The sequence below is a fragment of the Miscanthus floridulus genome, chromosome 18 (assembly GCF_019320115.1).
Source record: "Miscanthus floridulus cultivar M001 chromosome 18, ASM1932011v1, whole genome shotgun sequence".
NCBI lineage: Eukaryota > Viridiplantae > Streptophyta > Magnoliopsida > Poales > Poaceae > Miscanthus > Miscanthus floridulus.
Window position 1 is genome coordinate 30,294,795 of NC_089597.1, and position 17,606 is coordinate 30,312,400.

Sequence of the window (17,606 nt, forward strand, 5' to 3'; positions counted from 1 at the left end):
TGTTTTGCTCGCGTTGTTTCGAACTCACGCAACGCAAGCAGAGCAACCGCTGCCGGCCGCGCACGGCCGCCCACCCACCAGACCAGTCCACCACTACAGCCTCCCACCGCCGCCACAGCAGCTGCCGCGGCCGCCGCCGACGTCCAGGATGAGCGGGGCCGCCCTGTGCGCGGCGCTGACGGAGCTTGGGTTCGACGGGGAGGACCCGCTGGACGCGGACGCGCTAGAGTGGCCGTTCCAGTACGAGGAGGCGCGCCCGCTGCTTGCCTGGATCTGCTCCTGCCTCCGCCCCTCCAACGTCCTCTCCCCGTCCCACCTGGCCCAGTAAGCGAATGGTTCCCATCCCCTTGTCACATCGTGCTCTGGCATCCTTTTTTGGGCTGTGGTAGTGGTGGTGATTGTTGCTGAGGCCGATTTCGATGCGGCATTGCTGTGGTATGCGACACGAAATGATGTTGAGTTTGAGGCGTGAGGGTTAATGGGGAGGCTAGTTGTTGGGAGATTTGGGCAGCTGGGGTGCCAATCTGTGGACTGTGGTGGAGTTACTACGAATTCTCGGGGAGGATAGGTGCAATAGGGTTCTAGGGGAGTGTTTGTGTCTCTAACCCTCTATGGGCGCGAAATGTTGGGAATTAGTGGCAAATGCATGTGTTGTGTGGAGGATTTAGTGAGAGATTATGGCCCCAGTTTGATAAAGCTGTGAATTTGGGTGTGAAGTTATGGATTCTGGGTGGGTTTAATTTGCAGTTGCATTTTGTCAAAGGCATCCATTTTATTATATTTGGGCATGAACAAAATTTGAAGGGTGTGTGTTGCGTAGGGAGAACATGCCAAATATCTGCTGTTTTTTGGTTAATAAACGTTGTTTCCTACTCTATGATTTGCTTAATGCTTCTGAACTTGCAGTTTTACTTGTAGTGCTGTGGTTAGTGAGTTGTCGTGCATTCACTAGCCCTACTGATCAATTATCCAAAGTTTTGATGTCATATTTTTTTATTTTCATACTAATTTGAATAGGTGAGTCTGTTTTTTACTTAATTAATTTGTGCATGTGGCTTTCAGGTATGAACAGCTCGTGGAAGAGGGAAGACTGTTAGAGGTATATTCAAAAGGCCATTTAACATTCTTACAGACTTTAAAGAATGATAGGATATCTTAAGTGCTTCTTTTAATTGATGTGGCAAGTGGGTTCCCCAAGTACTGGAATCTGCTTGAAATTTTTCGTTTTGTGGTCAAATAGCATATTAAGTAACTATAGTTACACTGAATTCTCTGGGGAAGGATTAAAATTTGGTTAGTTCTTGGTGGATAGTCTTCATCAGAGAATAGATCCAGTCCCAAACCCCCAGGCAACTGCATTTTTATGTAGGCGTCTATTTCTGTCAGGCTTCAAAACTCTTATGGTGCACATGTACCATTTTCTCAGGGTGAAGATTTGGACTCTGCTTTTGATAGTATTTCAGCCTTTTCAAGCAAGAAAGACAATCAAGAGGCTGTGTTTGGATCAGAAGAAACCATTCTTGATATCCGGTATGCTTGGAACTTCCAAATATTGAAGTATTGCTACATTTACATTGTCGTAGTTATAGAATGGGTTCAAATTTTAGTGGGGACTGATTTCTGAAATTGACGCTAGTGCAAAATGTTATGAAACCAATCACAATTCACAAGTGGGTGTTTGTATGCTACTTCAATTGTTTGCCAGGAATGCGTTTTCAACAGAAAACATTGTAAAAACGAATTTAAACTGGTGGTATCTGCTTGAGCTTTTGCTCTCGGAACATTCTGTAAACCCAGTGAAGTTAAATGCTAATTATGCCAAGCTGCAAAGTGCATGATTGAAATGTTCCTTCTTAGCATCTTATAAGTGCTTTTCTTGACAATTTTCTCATTTGTGTATTTGCAGTGAAGCAAAACTAGCATATAGAGCCGAAGTTTTTGAGTTACAAAAGCAGCTTGCACGGCAGCAAGCACAATTTGATTTGCTTGCAGGCCAGGCTTCATCTCTTATTCAAGGTAGAAGGGCACGTGTTTCTGCTATGTCTGCAGTTAGTGGAGAGCTCATATCGTTAGATGAGATACTTTCTTCCAGAAACTTGGAGGTATAACTCAATCAGTTGCAGTTTGAAAAAGATTTTTTATTACATTCAGTTATGATACTTTGCCATTCTGAATGTATTTGTATCTTACAAATAACAGAGACAAAAGAAAAAATAGCTTGTTTCATGTTATTGTGGACTTGTGGTACATGATTGAGTGCTTTCCGTGATGAGATTTTTAACTAATGATAACAGCATATCTTTTGCTATGCTCTGCAATATATCTCATAGTAAATATGCCCCTTTATTTTGTATTAGTACACTCGTAAATGAAATAATTCCCTGGCAGCTTCTTTTGCATCACAACTTTCGCGGTTTCGCCTATGAGCATATGTGTCTTATTTGGAGTATGCAGATAATATGAGATATGAAATACTTAGACTCTGTAGATTTTTACTCATGTAAACAAGATATTAATATGTTCCATGAGGTTATTTTTTTGGTAAAGTTTGATTTGATGTATTTTCTAACTTTCAGATGAATGCAGTTCTTGGAAGAATCGCTGCTACTACCCAGGAACTGGCCCATTATCATTCAGGGGATGGTATGCGCTTTACCTAGTGGCAATTGGGCATAGCTATTATTCTTTTCACTTTTGATCAATGAATAGTACTAACTATTTTATAGTGTATAAACATTATACTGTATCCAATAAAATCCTTTCTTTATTTATGGTTTGCAGAGGAAAGTATATATTTGGCATATTCAGACTTCCACCCCTATGTTGTTGGCGACTTGGCTTGTACGAAAGAGCTAAGTAGGTGGTTCTCAAAGCAATTTGAGAAGGTAAATCATGTTTGGCTGTCACATTGTTCTCAGTTAACTGACTAGCTAATTTTACAATCTATGACAAGTCAATACCATGTAAATGGCAGATTTAGGTACATTTTGTCATCTTCACTACATGTCCAAAACACTGTTCTGTAGAGTTATATATCTATGCGACAATTTTACTTTTTACCCTTTGAGTAGCATAGGACAACTCTCCACAGTTTGTCTGCTTACTTATCTAACATTAACATTTGGTATGTGATTAGGGGCCATTTCGACTTGTTGCTGAGGAGGGGAAATCCAAATGTTCTTGGGTTAGTCTTGATGACATCACTAATTGCTTGATAAGAGGTAATTGGCTTTCTTCATTTAATTATTTGTAACTGATTTTTCATGGAGGAAATAGCACGATTCTAATACTGGGATGACGTAACAGATGAACTTGTAGTAACCATTATGTTGTCATGATGCAGGAGATTCTGAAAAATCTCATCACCACCAACGCGTCGCTGAGTTGCAACGACTTCGTTCCATGTAATTAACTTTGGCTTCATACCCTGTCTTAGCCTTTATATTTGCAACCACTCATCAGATGCATAATTGCAATCATCTCATGCAGTCTTGTTGCATGATTCATTTAATCAAGTAAAGCTCACATTACGTTCCAGATGTTCTAAATTGGTAACTCTTCATGTGGATCCCTTACATAAAAGAAGGATGCATAGCATTGAAGAAACTTTAGGGTCATGAGGATGGCCAACTTCTGTAACCTCCTAATTATCTAAGAATAAATTATGAGGACTCAGGCCGCATTATGATTCATGATCCACTGAATCAGAATCATCTATCCATCATCCAATGGTTTACATAGAAGTTTGAATATTTTCACCTGAAAATAGGTTTGCACCCTATTTGTGCTTTCAGTTATACCATTTTGATACAGCTACACGTGTCCAATATTCAACTTTTATGTTGTGACCTTTTGTTTGTTATTGATTCGTTTTGTTATTTATTATGAAAAATTTGGGATCACATTCGGTTCGTTGTCTTAGGCAGCTAATAATGTGTTTTCCAGCTTTGCAATTTTCTCACCGTTCTAGAATTTACTCTGAATTACTCTATTTTGGTGACAGATTTGCAACAAGTGAAAGACAGTGGATTGAAGCACAGGTTGAGAATGCTAAACAGCAGGCTATACTCTCTATATTGAAAGCACAAGTGTCATCCGACGAGGCTCACATACATAGGGATATCCATTCTCTTAGGTATATGTTATGCTATGTTTATTGATCCTGACTCATCAGTTTTCCAGCTTTGTACCATATACATAAGTTATATACTTATATGCATAAATGCAAATAAATTACTAGAGCAGAAACAAAGATTTATTTAAATATCTTATAAGCCCCCTCATATCTGTGGCATTTGTCTTCAGGAGAAAAGGTTCTGAGCTTGCTGGAGAGCTCTCAACACTTTCTCAAAAGGTGCAAGCTTTGGTATCTGAGGTATGTAAGACACAATATTTTCTTTAGAAAATATATTTTGTTCCTGGGTTATATAAATTAGTAGCTCACAAGTCAAATTTAAGTTTGGTTTCTTGGGGTATTATAATCGTTCAGAGTCATGTTCATTATCTGAACTTTCTAGGTTTTAGAGGATAAGATAGCAATAATAGTTCCTACTGAAGTTCACCATTGCACCAGTTTTCTTTTTTTTCATGGCACAATCTTACATCTTACTTCCTCCATCTATTTACTTGTTCTCCCCTCCAGACAATACCATGTCTGTGTTCAGAACTTGCTCAACTTCAAGGCACATATATATTGCAAGGTTTGTAGAAAGCATTTCATTTTTCAGTGTTCTACAAATTTTGTTCTACAAATTTTGTTGTATTGTTGTCTTAGCTTCTTCTTATCACTCAAATATTTAGGGGATTATGATTTAAAGGTCATGCGCCAGGAGTACTACATTAACAGGCAAAAAACGGTAAGCTCATTTCACAAATCACGTCATACATGTCATGTCAACATCTTTATGTCTTTTCTTTGTATTTTCTTATCATAATGCCCTATCTTCTCTAATATTATGAAAATTAAGATGCCATAGAGCATCTCCAAGAGTTCCCTGATCCAACCTCTTAAAGTGAAAATTAAGGTTTATGAAATGAAAATCACCCTCCAACAATCCCCCTAACCAACAACCTATATTTAGTGGTCCCTGCTAAATCATCCTCTCTCTCCCTCGTATTTTGTGTGTCATGTTGTCCACCCTATATGTTATTTAAGATAGGGGAACAATTGGGGGAGAGAAATATTTTTTTTTTTGGGGGGGGAGGATGTCCCCTATATGATAATTTTTTTTTTGAAAGATCCGGTTTCCCGGCTTTGATTTATAATAAGGAGAAGGTAGCAAACAGCTGTTACACGTGCGAGGGGCGCTACCAGCTGCAGCCTAGGCTGCGGAGGTTTGAGGTTCTACATGAGCTTATTACATAATAGGTAGTTTGTGCGACCATTAGGACCTTTGGTAGCTTCGTTCTTGCTGCACTATTCGGTTCCCACACATTCCAGTTCACCTTCCTGCTCAGGATCTTGGGGTCATTGCTATCAATCCTAGCATATCCACCGGGGGAAGTCGGCCATAGAGGTCCACCGTCGGCTCCCATCCTGCTTTTGGTCCACCTTTCCCAGAAACTTCTACAATACATGGATCGCAGACACAACAACACCGGTTTTGCATCTGAGTTTCAGGGAACCTCCATCTCAACTGCCTCCGTCTCCTGCGCTATAGCCGCCAGTGCTTTGGCCAGCTTCTTGTTGCTCAAGCGCGTGGCAGCCTGGAACGCCTTGACGGCCTGCTCCGGATCCACATAGGCGGTGACAGCTGCATCCGGCGCCGGCGACTGGTTGTTGATGAAGTCGAGTTCACGCATCAGTTGCCTCTGTGCGCGTTCAGCCACTGGCACCAGTGATGGGCGCGCCGCGAGGCGCAGGCTCGAGCGGGTAGCGGCCACGGTCTTCCGCACCCTTCTCGTGCGGTTGTTGTCGGCCTGTTGGGGGGAAGCACCCCCGGCCGCGCTCCTCCCCTAACCCTCGACCCGCAGCTAACAAGCTAACTCGCCTCGTCGCGGGTGCCAACCCTCTTCGCGAGGGTTTCCTCGTTCTTGGTGTTTTCTCTTGCTGTTCAGGCGGCGCGCTCGGAGGTTGGACGAAGCGGGAGAGAGCTTGGTGGGGAGCCGGCGAGATCGACGTCTGGGGGCGGACCCTCTCCAGGAGCGCGCGAGGGTCGCCACCCACCGCGAGAGGGAACCATCCCGGGGCCGTTGATGGTCCCACCGCGGCGATGGAGAACCAGAAGACGACAACTAAAGGGGGAAGATTACCGCCATGCCCCCAGGTCGGGCGCAACACTTAGCCCTCGGAGTGAAACCCTGATGTAATTCCACCTTGCTTCCGGGTATGACCTATAAATATCCGGAGCGCTCATGTAAGAGGGGAGATTTTTTGGATTCTTTCCGGGACAAATTATCGAGCATTTGATCCGCTTTTTACATTGTCCTGTCTCCCGCTACCCTCGTCACTCGGAACCCTCACCCACTCGATTCCGCGGCACGCCCCGTCTGACTTCCTGTGGGAAACCCTCGGTCCCTCCCTCCGCGACCCTCGGCGGAGGTGAGAGACCAGGAGTGACCCCACACGGCCCGTGTCGGTGTAGAGGTTGGGCGCTGGAGCAGTGGTTCAGGGATATGAGAATATATGGAAACTAAATTTAGATACTTAGGTGGTATCAAGCTGTGTAAAGTGTAAAACATTATATTCCATTTTTGGGCTCATCTTTAAAGCATTGGAGGATTTTTAAGACAACCGCACATTCACAGTCACAGCAAAGGAAGACTACCGCACATTTGCAGAAAAGAAACTGCAACAGCAATTTACCAGTATTTCTTTGCTGTTATGTAGATTTAGGGCATGTTTGGATATGAGAGCTAATTGTTAGCTAGCTAAAAATTAGCTAAAATTAGCTCTGGTGCATCCAAACAGGAGAGCTAATAGGTGGGCTAATTTTTTAGCCAATCCTTCAACTAGTTGTTAGCCAACTTGAGCTAATTTTAATTTTTTAGCCCAACTAGCCCTAGCTCATCCAAACAGGCCCTTAGTTGGGTAGTGTGGCTGACAGAAGGTGGTTGCCTCACTGGGTTTATACTCACAGAAGTCAGACTGCAACAGGAAACTGTTTTTTTTTTCTCATAAGACTAGGCTGCACTTGTTATTTTGGTATTCTTATGCCCCTTTTGTTTTTCTCCTGATCTTACTGGTATCTGATACATTTTGCAGTTCATCAATCATTTGGTTAATCAGCTTGCCAGACACCAGTTTCTGAAGATCGCTTGCCAACTTGAAAGGAAGAATATAGCTAGGGCGTACTCGTTGCTTAGAGTAATAGAATCTGAGTTACAAAGCTACCTCTCAGCAGTCAATACCCGCTTGGTAATCAATCTCCATTGTTATTGACTTGCTTCTTGTCCTTGCTTCTTTGGTGTCTTTTCATTTTACATTCTGTTTTCAGCAGCATCTATTTCTGTCACCTGTTATTTTCAGTGTCTTCAGGTATATGCTTAATTTCTTTGTGTTAATGTGTCTCTCAGGGTCATTATAATTCATTAATTCAAGCTGCATCTGAAGTACGAGAACAAGGAGCTATTGATGATCGTGACACTTTCCTCCATGCAGTGCGAGATCTCCTATGTATTCACTCAAGTAAGTGGGCAACTCTACCTATCTGTATGAGTATTTTATTCTCATATTCCTAATGTGGCTTATCCTTTCTGTAGATGTCCAAGCAACAGTGCCAACATATATGTCAGCACATGCATTGGTTCAGGAGATATCAGCACTTCAATCTGACTTGCTTTCTCTTCGGTCTGAGCTGGAGAACACCCTTCCAGCTGACCGGAAAAGATGTATCAATGAGTTGTAAGTTAGCAAAGTACTGTCTAATATTTTGTTTCCTTTACCTTATTTCCTGTCAATATATAAAATCAAAATTTCAAAGGTTTCATTTAATGCTTTTTCTGCTATGTACCAGCGCACCCTTGTATAAACAATTAATCCCAGATATCCAACTGACGAATCACACAGTAGGCATTTTTCTAGCTCGCAGCCAAACCTGAATGGTAGTTCCAATGCCCATAACTCTTCGGTTGTAGATGCGAAGCTGCTGTCTTGTCTACTGTTCATAAACATAAATAAGGTTTCAGTATGGAAGGATCGCAGCATGCTGAATATCTGGTCTTCCCTGCAAGTTCTTCACTAGAAGCATTATTGAGTGTCATCCAATATTATGTTTTAACCCACAAAATCACTCTTTAGTTGCCCAATATATATTTAGTAGGTCCCAGGCCCAGTCATTTCACTCTCTTCACTCCTGCAGGTGTACTCTGATTCAAACAGTGGAACAGCTTCTATTTGCGTCGTCAACTACTGCAGAACCAATATTGACGCCTTGGGTACATTCTTTGAACCCTCAGATTGTGATATTTCTTGGATCTCCTTTATTTCAGCACATATGAAATGATGTGATAAATCCCTGCTCATCATATAGCCATTGATGCGGGCGCTTGATGATATGGAAAATGCCAACGCTCAAGTTGAAGTTTCCGTGGAAGAAGTAACCAAGGCTCGCACCCAGAAGATAAAGGTATTTCATTCATTGATATGCTATGATCCTTCATGACTGTTGCCTAATGGAACGAACGCTTGTTTAATTATCTTTGCATTTATCTGTTAATTTCCATAAACTAGACTACGCTTTCAGATATTGGTTTCATTTACCCGATGCATACTGCACAGAACGACTGGCTTCTTGGCTTGATTGTCAGTCGTCATCATCATGCAAAGAACTTAACAAGAAATATTTGAAGAACAGTCGCCTCCTTTTTGTTACCATGTTCTTCAAAAGACTAATTAACTGCAAAATGATACGCAGATCTTCGAAAATCGTGCCCATGAGGTGGGGAGGGAGCGACAAATATTTATTGATTTCTTCTGCAACCCTGAGCGCCTCAAGAATCAAGTCAGAGAGCTGACCTCCCGTGTGAAAGCTCTCCAGGACTAGACCTGTTCTTGTACGCTGGTAAGTACAGGCCATGTAATTCCCAGTCCCTTGCTTGCTTATTGCCTATTACATTAGGCTAAAACTCGCATGACTCCAGCCATTGACAAATGCCTTTGTGTGCCAGGCCTCGCATGTGATACTCTTTTTGTGTAAAGTTTGACTTCGCTCCAACATCAAGTTGGGGCTGCTGTGCAGAGACGGTATGGAACAATAGACCATCAGGTAGCTCGGGGGTTCAGGCTCTAGGTCCTTGTGCCACCCGGATAGGAGGATGGCATTGTTGTGATATTATTTATAGCGATCTGTATGTTGTAAAATATTTCAGAAATCACGAGCCCTTTCTTTCGTGTATGATTGATTGCTTTTGAGTAGGTTGTGATGGTTGTGGACCTGTGGTACTGTAGCTTGGATAAGTAGAATCGCTAATGTAGCTTGGATAAGTGAATCGATTTCCTCTTCACAGGGGTGCGATGGTGGATTCTCTCGTCGCTACTCTGGGGAGCGCCATGTTTCGGCCCAACAATCAGCTGCAGCCTGTACCGTGGCTGTTGCATTCGGAGCCTAGCGTATCTGCAGCGGAGCTCAGTTGTTGCAAAGGAGCAGGCGCATGTGTCAAAGGTGCCAACAAGACGTGCTGCTGATTCTGTTACAGGATTGTACAAAAGAAAAAAGAAAAACTGAAATACTACAGGTCGACTTCGTTCAACACGTCCAACTTAGGCAGAGGATAAACATAAAGATTATGCTCCGAAAGGTAGTTGCAAAATTAACATTGGAACCGAGTGCTTATATGAGTTATGACTAGGGATGAAAACGGATCGGATACGGACGGATATCACCAATATTATATTTGTTTTCATATTTCTGTCCAGATTCGGATTTGAATACGGATAGTATCAACTATGTCGGATAGGATACGATTGGATATCGACATCATAAATATGCGATTTGAGTATTCGGATACGAATACGGTATCGGATATCCGGACTCGGATACGGACAGATTTAACCCCTCTAAACGGATTCGATTTCGAATACGGTCGGAAAAATATCCGTACCGTTTTTATCCCTTACTTATGACAGACGAAAACCTTACATTCACATCAATCTGGAACATGTCATGCCCTGAAAGGTTAGAAAATGATGGAACCGGGTGCTCTATCGAAACAGCCTTTATACTCACGTCAATCTGGAACATACAGGGTACCAGTGGAGGTGCCACCTGAAAATTAAGCTCGGCAGTTTTGCACGGGGCACGATTGAGTTAAAGAACCAATGAACATTTCAATTTTTCCACTACCCATTTGAGTCACGAAACATACAACTGGAGCAACCTACCGGGTGTCACATTTACAGGGCGGGGAACTCGCCTCCGAGGTGGCGATAAGGGGCTTTCTTATTGTTTGGATACAATCTTTACAGCATACTCCCTATTTCAGGGTAAGGGCGTGAGGTCTTGACTTCCATGTTCAGTTCTCAGTATCCTCTGGGATCTTGAAGAGGAACTGCGGTAGCGAGGCGATGCGGGGAAGGTTTGTCAGCAGCTCCCCAAACGAATCCTTTCTTGACATAGCCGGCGGAGCTGAATTCTTCGTCGGAGCCATCTGAGGCTTCCGCGCCAATGCTGTCACTGTCATTTGGCTCCGGCTTTGGTTTGGCAACTGGTGCTGTGTCTTTCTGAATCAAACAGCAGAGGGAGTCCACCCTGGCCATCAGTGATCTCTCGTCTGAAGCAGAAACTGGTGGGCCTTGTGTGTCACCAAGAAGGCACTGAGCAATCCCCTCAAGTGTTTCTTTGGTCGGCACCTCATTGTTGGCCAATGCCGGATTGCCTGAAGTGATCTGCTCTGAGATGCAGTTACCTAGGTGGTTCACCAAATCATCCACCGACATCGACGGTCTAAGCCCAGGCACCTTCAATTGACTCCACCAGTGGGGTATATTGAAATCTGGTGCTGCAACATTCACATTTCTGCCGACAGCTTGTACACCTACAGCCCCAACTCCTGTTAAAATACCTGTGGGGTTAGAAAGAGTAATCAAAATATTTGCAGATGTATTGTGTGATTATGTGAAACGCCTTGAAATTTTGATTCATCGACAGGAGAGGATTAGAGAATGTACAGGCTATCACATCAGTCATATATGTGTCTACCTAAAGAACTAAAGCAAATCATGTACAGGTTGCCTCACATACAGGTAGGGGGTATTCATACTTTTAAGGTACTGATAAGCAGTGCAGTAAGGCAACGCAACTCACAAGAGCAGAAACGAATGAAGAAGATGCCATCATAGGCTTTAAATTACCTGTTCCTACTGTCTGAGGAAGATATTCAGCTGGCATTCCCATGGAATCATTGTTTTCATTCTTAGCAGATATGGAGGAACCGGCACATGGTGACACAGAACCGGAATAGCCAGGTAGAGCCTCATGTTCATCTTTCAAATTAGTAAAACCAGCGCATTTTGATTCAACCGGATCCTCAAATATCGAGCACCTAGGTTCAAACAATGCAGAGTCTAATGCGATCTCTGGTTGTTGGCTCAATTGATACAGCCGCTGATCACACTGAATAAGCTTCTCAAAATTCTTGCTCAACAAGGTTGAAGGGCACTGCAGAAAATGCCGCCTGCAAATTTTTGAACAGTCAGAATACTGAACAAAGGAGTAGAGTAGAGGCTCAACAAGCAATAGTATATGTTATAAACCAAAGTTCTGAGTAGTAGACGATACCACTCTGTTATAATCAAAGTTCAGTGTCATAGATAATACCATGGACCGACCATAGCTTTACTAAATAGAGACCTGGTTTCGAAAAGCTATATTGGAATGCATGCTAACTTCCCTTTTCCCTTCATTTTTAGGGCCCAAAAAAGAGACCGGATGAGGTCCTGTGATGCACATATGTGCACCGAGAGAGTAACTGTACATAGTATGTGACCATATAATGGGTGACAGAACATAAAGGATAGAAAGACAAATTCTCTTTTTTTTTACTTGAAAGGGTGATAATGTCTCCTTATGTTATTAGATTTATAAGTGGTTCCTAAAAAGATTGGATCTAGTTATGATACAACTTAAGTCAAAGTGATCCACAACTAAATAACTTATCCCTTAGCAATACAACTAAAACAAACAATTTAAAAATGCGTCCTACAATACCTAACTGCTCCCAAAATGGGCAAACAGTTCTTTCTGTTCTAATAACAAAAATGAGCCAGAAATATAGTACTACAAAACCCCAGGTAAACATCATAAATATCTTTGGAATGCAACCAGAGCCAACAAAAAAGGAGTGATAAAGTAAAATTCATGCCGCGCATAGTACTACAGAACCCCATCGTTGGAATGCCACCAGTTAGAGCTTGTATTTAAGTTACTTGGTGACCCTCTTGTGATGCATGTAATTGAAGTTGCATCTGTTTTTGTATTTGCAGGATTGTTCCTTCTGAAGGGGGTGCAATGTTTAGGAACTTTTTATTCTGGTTTACTGTAATGCAACTCAAAATCACTATCATAATCTGCTCTACTAACCATTTGGGAATTGTATTGTTTTCAGGGTACTGGGCCTACTAGATTCACTTTCTTTCTTCTTTGCATGTTTTTTCGAATTGACATTGATCTGCTGAACGGCCGAGGAAGGACATGTCCTTCTCCATAGAACAGCAACAGGATAAGAAAAGTCACAGAGTGATATCTGACCGAAACAGTATAATAAAGTCACAAAGGTATATCTAACCGAAACAGTACAATAAAAGTCACAAAGGTATATCAGACAGAAACATGATAAGAAAAGTCACAAAGGTACATCGGGCCGCGCTAGCGGGGCTGAGCTGCCTCAACTGACCTGTTGGCCTCTTGCAGATAAGCTCGTTGAATATGGATGAAGATACATGGACATGTACATCCAGTCTGTCAATGCGTTTGCATATTAGATTCTTCCACTGTACTGCAAAGGAAGGATTGTGGGTATCTGAACTGCACTGTATCTGAACTCCACTGTACGCTAGTTTATTTTTGTTTTTTTTTTCCTGTTTGTTCTCTGCAAAGGAAGAATCTAATATGCAAACGCATTGACAGGCTGGATGTACATGTCCATGTATCTTCATCCATATTCTCGTGAAGCTTGAACTGGGTAGTATTTGAGTTAGAGCTTACAAAGCATTTATACTTCAACAGTAATATGAGTATGAGGTACTTCCAGATATATAGGAGCAATCTTCTCATATGAAATTCATTTTAATTATGAGCACTCAATAATTAAAAGTAATTCACCTGTGCATACTCGCTTGACCACCAGTGAAATCTGAGGTAGCCTGCCACAGTGTGTGTTTTCTTGGCTGCGGATCTGTCTCTTTAAAGAAAAGAGGTGGTCTGGCCAACTTCAGGAAAAGGAGAACACCTCAGAATCAAAACAGAGGTAGTGAACTAAGAAGAAGAAAAAAGAAACAAACATCTTCCAGATAAACGTACCGCCACGTCCAAGGTTCCTTGGCCATTTTCTGGGCAAGTTGCCCTCAAAGCAGTAATATCTGACCATTGAATTTCTATCTTACTCTTAAGGCCACCGTCCAGAACTTCCCACACAAGTTTATGCTTTGCAAAGTAACACTTTGCCACCAAATCACCTTCGTACCGTGACACATACTGCACAGAGAACAGAGAGAACTTTAATTAAGACATTTAAGGGCAAATTTTGTTCAGGTGGACTATTATATGAATTACTGGATGTGCAGGCATGCACAGAGTTTGGCTCATAAGCAATTGTTGCAACAAAACATACGTAAAAGATTGGATAACAAAGAAGATGCATCGGTGTTGCACTAACACTTCATACTACAACAGAGTATCAGTATTATAACTGCATGAATATTAGCTTCAAGTTGCATAGGCTACAGACAAGACAGCTATGATATAATTTAATGCAATGGCTGTCACAATAAAGCATCATTATTCACCAGCATTGCGTCTTTCATGTGAAGTGTGAATGTGGTACTTCCCTTATTAAAACAAACAAAGAAGGCAAAAAAAGGGAGACATACACCTAGGGTGTGTTTGGTTCCATGGATATCTATGGATATAGGGTGTTTGGTTGGATGGACAAGCTGAGCCTGGATATCCACGACAGGGAATATTCTGGGTAGATGCTGGATATTCTGGCCCTCAAAAATCTAGCGGATGAGGATATCCACATGTTGATTAGCGCATGTTTTGTGTGACAATTAGAGTAGTATAGTGCTAATTAACATATTTTATTTTTAATTAGTGATTATAATGACAAGATTAGTGTCAGTGCATATTTATGAGGGTATAATTAGTTGTTATTATTTTTAAATAATAGATATAATTAGTCAAGTATTCTCATCCCATGCAATCTCATCCATCCAACCAAACAGAAAAATGGCTCGTCCCATCCATCCAACCAAACAGACAACATGGATATCCATATCCCGAAATCCATGGATGGCCATATCCCATCCACCCTTGTCCTCAAACCAAACACACCCCTAATGCATACTGAGGTTGTATCAGAGGCTCAGAGCTGATAAAGAACAGAAAAAATAAAGTCACTCACCTCCCATGAACCAATCTTCAATATATTTGCAGGAAAATTCGAAGCTTTTAGCCGTTCGCCTGCTGTAGACGCACCAGATTTATTGTCTTTCTTCTTGGAAGGCTCAAAACCACTGTTGTCCATGGAAGATTCCCCGGCGTTGGATGCTTGAGAAAGCCTCATCTGAATCAAATCCAAGAGTGATGGGCTTTTTTTCAGCCGCAAACCCAACGGGCTAGGTTCATCGAGTACATTGTGGTACATATCCTGAAAGAGTCCATCAACATAAGAACAATAATCTCAAAGCTGACAATTCTACAATTATATATGCATAATCATATTTTATGGATAAAATTTAATTAGCCATCCCACTTCAAATATCAAGAACACCTCAAAACAGAAGCATACAACTACCTAGGGATAAATAGCCAATCTGAATTATTTGCTTCACAAAGTTATTCATATTTTCCCGTTCATTCCTAACAACATATATTTTGAACATACAACAGGTGTTGTTGCCCAGATAAAGTATGAACACACACATATATATATTGGCCACATAATGGAGTGAAATCCTCTAAACAAAACCTTACCTAGTGCACAGAGTACATGTACACTAGTACAGTACAGTACAGTACTATCCTCTGTCAAGGCACCAAGCCCACAGCATGTTACTGGTATCTGTGTTTATGTGTCTAGATGATAGTAGCAAATTCCAACCATAGATTTGTACCATAACAGAAGGGCGGGCCTGGTGCAAGCGGTAGAGTCTTAACGCCTGTGACTGGAAGGTCCCGGGTGAGTCGCGGTCTCCTCGCATTGCACATGCGAGGGTAAGGTTTGCCACTAACACCCTTCCCCAGACCCCGCACAAAGCCGGAGCTCTCTGCTGTCCAATTTTTTTTAGATTTGTACCATAACAGGACTTAAACTAATTGAACAGCATGGTAGAATATGACGTCATGAGCATGGTTAAACTATTGTTTCTTTTTTCCCTGCTTGCTTTAGAGCATCAGAATGCACAGACAGGGAAAGTAAATGTGAACTATAAAATGACAACCTGTATCGCAGCTAGACAGAGGACATTTGCATTGCAAGAGTTGCAAACAAACGACATGCAGAAAATTTATCGGCACGGAATAAGCAGTTGTAGGAGAATCACCCTTCGTTGCAGCTTCATCTAGTCCTCGATTATGAGAGTAATTTGGATCGAACGCCTGAATTTTCACAGCAAAGCACTTCTACTTTCCCGAAAATACCACGCTAAACTAAGTAGCCCAAAAAATCGTAACGGAACTCCCCCGATTGGCATCAAAATCAAACATAGCGAGACCAGCTTGCTAACAAGCTCACTGCCAATCGAGCACACCGAATTTCCGGAAGAAAAAAACGACGACCCCGGATCTACCTGCTGCGGCTGCGGAGGCGTCGGGGGCATCAGCTGAGCTGCCTTGGCGCGCTTGCTGAGCGGGCCGCGCTCGTCGGCCCCGAGCTCCTCCACCTCCAGCTTGACCGCGGCCGCGGCCGCCGCGCGCCGCGACGGAGCCATGGCCGACTCGGCCCGCTCCGCGTGCAGCTTCCCCGAGCTCGGCAGCTGCACCATCGGGCGGAATCGGATCGCCGGAACCCTAACTAACCCTAGCGCCGGTCGGCCCCGATCACCGTGACGGGCGAATCGAATCGGGCGGGCGGGCGGGCAAGATCGAGGCGAGGCGATTCGAATGATTCGAGGGAGCGCAAAGGCGGGCGGACGGAATGGGGGACGGGACGGCAGCCTGCTTGCTTTTGGCCTTTCGGAGAGCAGAAGGGTCCAGAAATAGCCGCCGCCGCCGCCGTGCTCACGAGAGGCGGCGCCAGTGGATGACTTGTGGGGTCGGATTTCCTGGGCCCCATGTGTCGGTGACATGTGGTGGTGCTCCCCCCATCCCGAGTGGATAAAGTGGCGGGGGTCGTTGGATGCAGGCGCGCGGCTGTCAGCAGCAGCAGCGCGGCGCGGTGATAGGCGGGCCCACGCGGTGGGGCTGGATATGTATGCTCGGTCGGGCGTACTACTGCTACGCCGTGTAGTACTGGCACGGCGCGACGCACGAGCGCGCTGTGTGCCAGTACGACTCGTTTTGCCGCTTCGTTCTTGATCACGTGGAAAACGCAAATCTCACTCACCGACGGTGAGACGCCCAGTCCGACTTGTATCTGGCTACTGGCTACTGGCGACGAGTCAAACTCTACACCACGTTGGCAGTAGTATTTCTTTTATGGGTTAGAGGCTTTTGTCAACTCACAGCATGTTCATTTGCTCGTAAATGATCGTAAATTTCCAGTCGAGAACAATGTTTTTCTCTCACACCAAACCAGCCAGCAGTAAATAATCCACGATACGATACGGCCTCCCGAACAGGCTGTCAATGGGATCTTTCCATCTTTAAATAATGTAGATATATCATTTATGTATTTTCTAGATTTATTCTAGTATTTAACGGCGCTATGTTTTCAATGGTAGACGATGTCCCCGTCGACAGCAAGACGACCGTGGTGACTTCGTAAATCTCAAGATCTACCGGCTCAGTCCTTCGAAGGTGCTTATAGAAATAGGGTTTGCATATATGTTCGTAGGGGTGAGTGTACGTACATGTTATGGGCATCTGTGTTGTACTGTGTAATTCTAAAAAAAAACTTTTGAGACGAGGAAAAAAAACAAGTTTTCATTGTTTGAAGTTGGTTTCTTTTATGGGTTTGATTGAGGGATTTGTCAACTCCGGTGAGGGTGAGATGTTTCCTCCTTTAAATAATATTGATGTTGATGTATCGGTCCCGTTCGGCTTACCCCATATTCGGTTTGTTCGGCTTATTTTTCAGCCAGAACAATGTTTTTCTCTCATAACAATTCAGCCAGAACAGTATTTTTCAGCCAATTTTAACTAAGATTCAACAAGCCGAACGAGGCCAATCATCATTTATGTGCATGTCTCTTCAAAAAATATATCATTTTTATATGTAAAAAATATCTTCTGAAATGAAAAATAATATGCTGCAATACACATCTGCAATTAGGGCCTGTCGAAAATTTT

At 42.9% G+C, this 17,606-nt stretch overlaps 2 protein-coding genes across 3 annotated transcripts; one reads left to right on the top strand and one right to left on the bottom strand.

Annotated features, from left to right (window-relative positions):
- LOC136520593 (AUGMIN subunit 3-like) lies at positions 1–9,817 on the top strand. The gene is made up of 19 exons (XM_066514144.1): positions 1–324; positions 1,063–1,099; positions 1,427–1,530; positions 1,907–2,102; positions 2,577–2,643; positions 2,782–2,885; positions 3,137–3,221; positions 3,344–3,404; positions 4,004–4,135; positions 4,306–4,375; positions 4,643–4,700; positions 4,801–4,856; positions 7,205–7,357; positions 7,516–7,627; positions 7,702–7,843; positions 8,301–8,376; positions 8,472–8,567; positions 8,856–9,002; positions 9,109–9,817. The coding sequence occupies exons 1-18, from the start codon at positions 149–151 to the stop codon at positions 8,982–8,984; spliced, it is 1,854 nt and encodes a 617-aa protein (XP_066370241.1). The 5' UTR covers positions 1–148; the 3' UTR covers positions 8,985–9,002; positions 9,109–9,817.
- Positions 9,818–10,225: 408 nt separating this feature from the next.
- Positions 10,226–16,260, bottom strand: LOC136521410 (uncharacterized). 2 transcript variants are annotated; one of them, XM_066515147.1, is made up of 6 exons: positions 15,947–16,260; positions 14,560–14,805; positions 13,458–13,631; positions 13,260–13,366; positions 11,291–11,613; positions 10,226–11,001 (listed from the first exon to the last, which is right to left on the bottom strand). In XM_066515147.1, exons 1-6 carry the CDS (start codon positions 16,139–16,141, stop codon positions 10,460–10,462), a joined length of 1,587 nt encoding a protein of 528 aa, XP_066371244.1. In that variant the 5' UTR covers positions 16,142–16,260; the 3' UTR covers positions 10,226–10,459. The 2 variants fall into 2 exon arrangements, with proteins under 2 accessions (XP_066371244.1, XP_066371245.1); XM_066515148.1 differs by having other exon boundaries at positions 10,226–10,989; positions 15,947–16,256.
- Between the last annotated feature and the right edge of the window lie 1,346 nt (positions 16,261–17,606).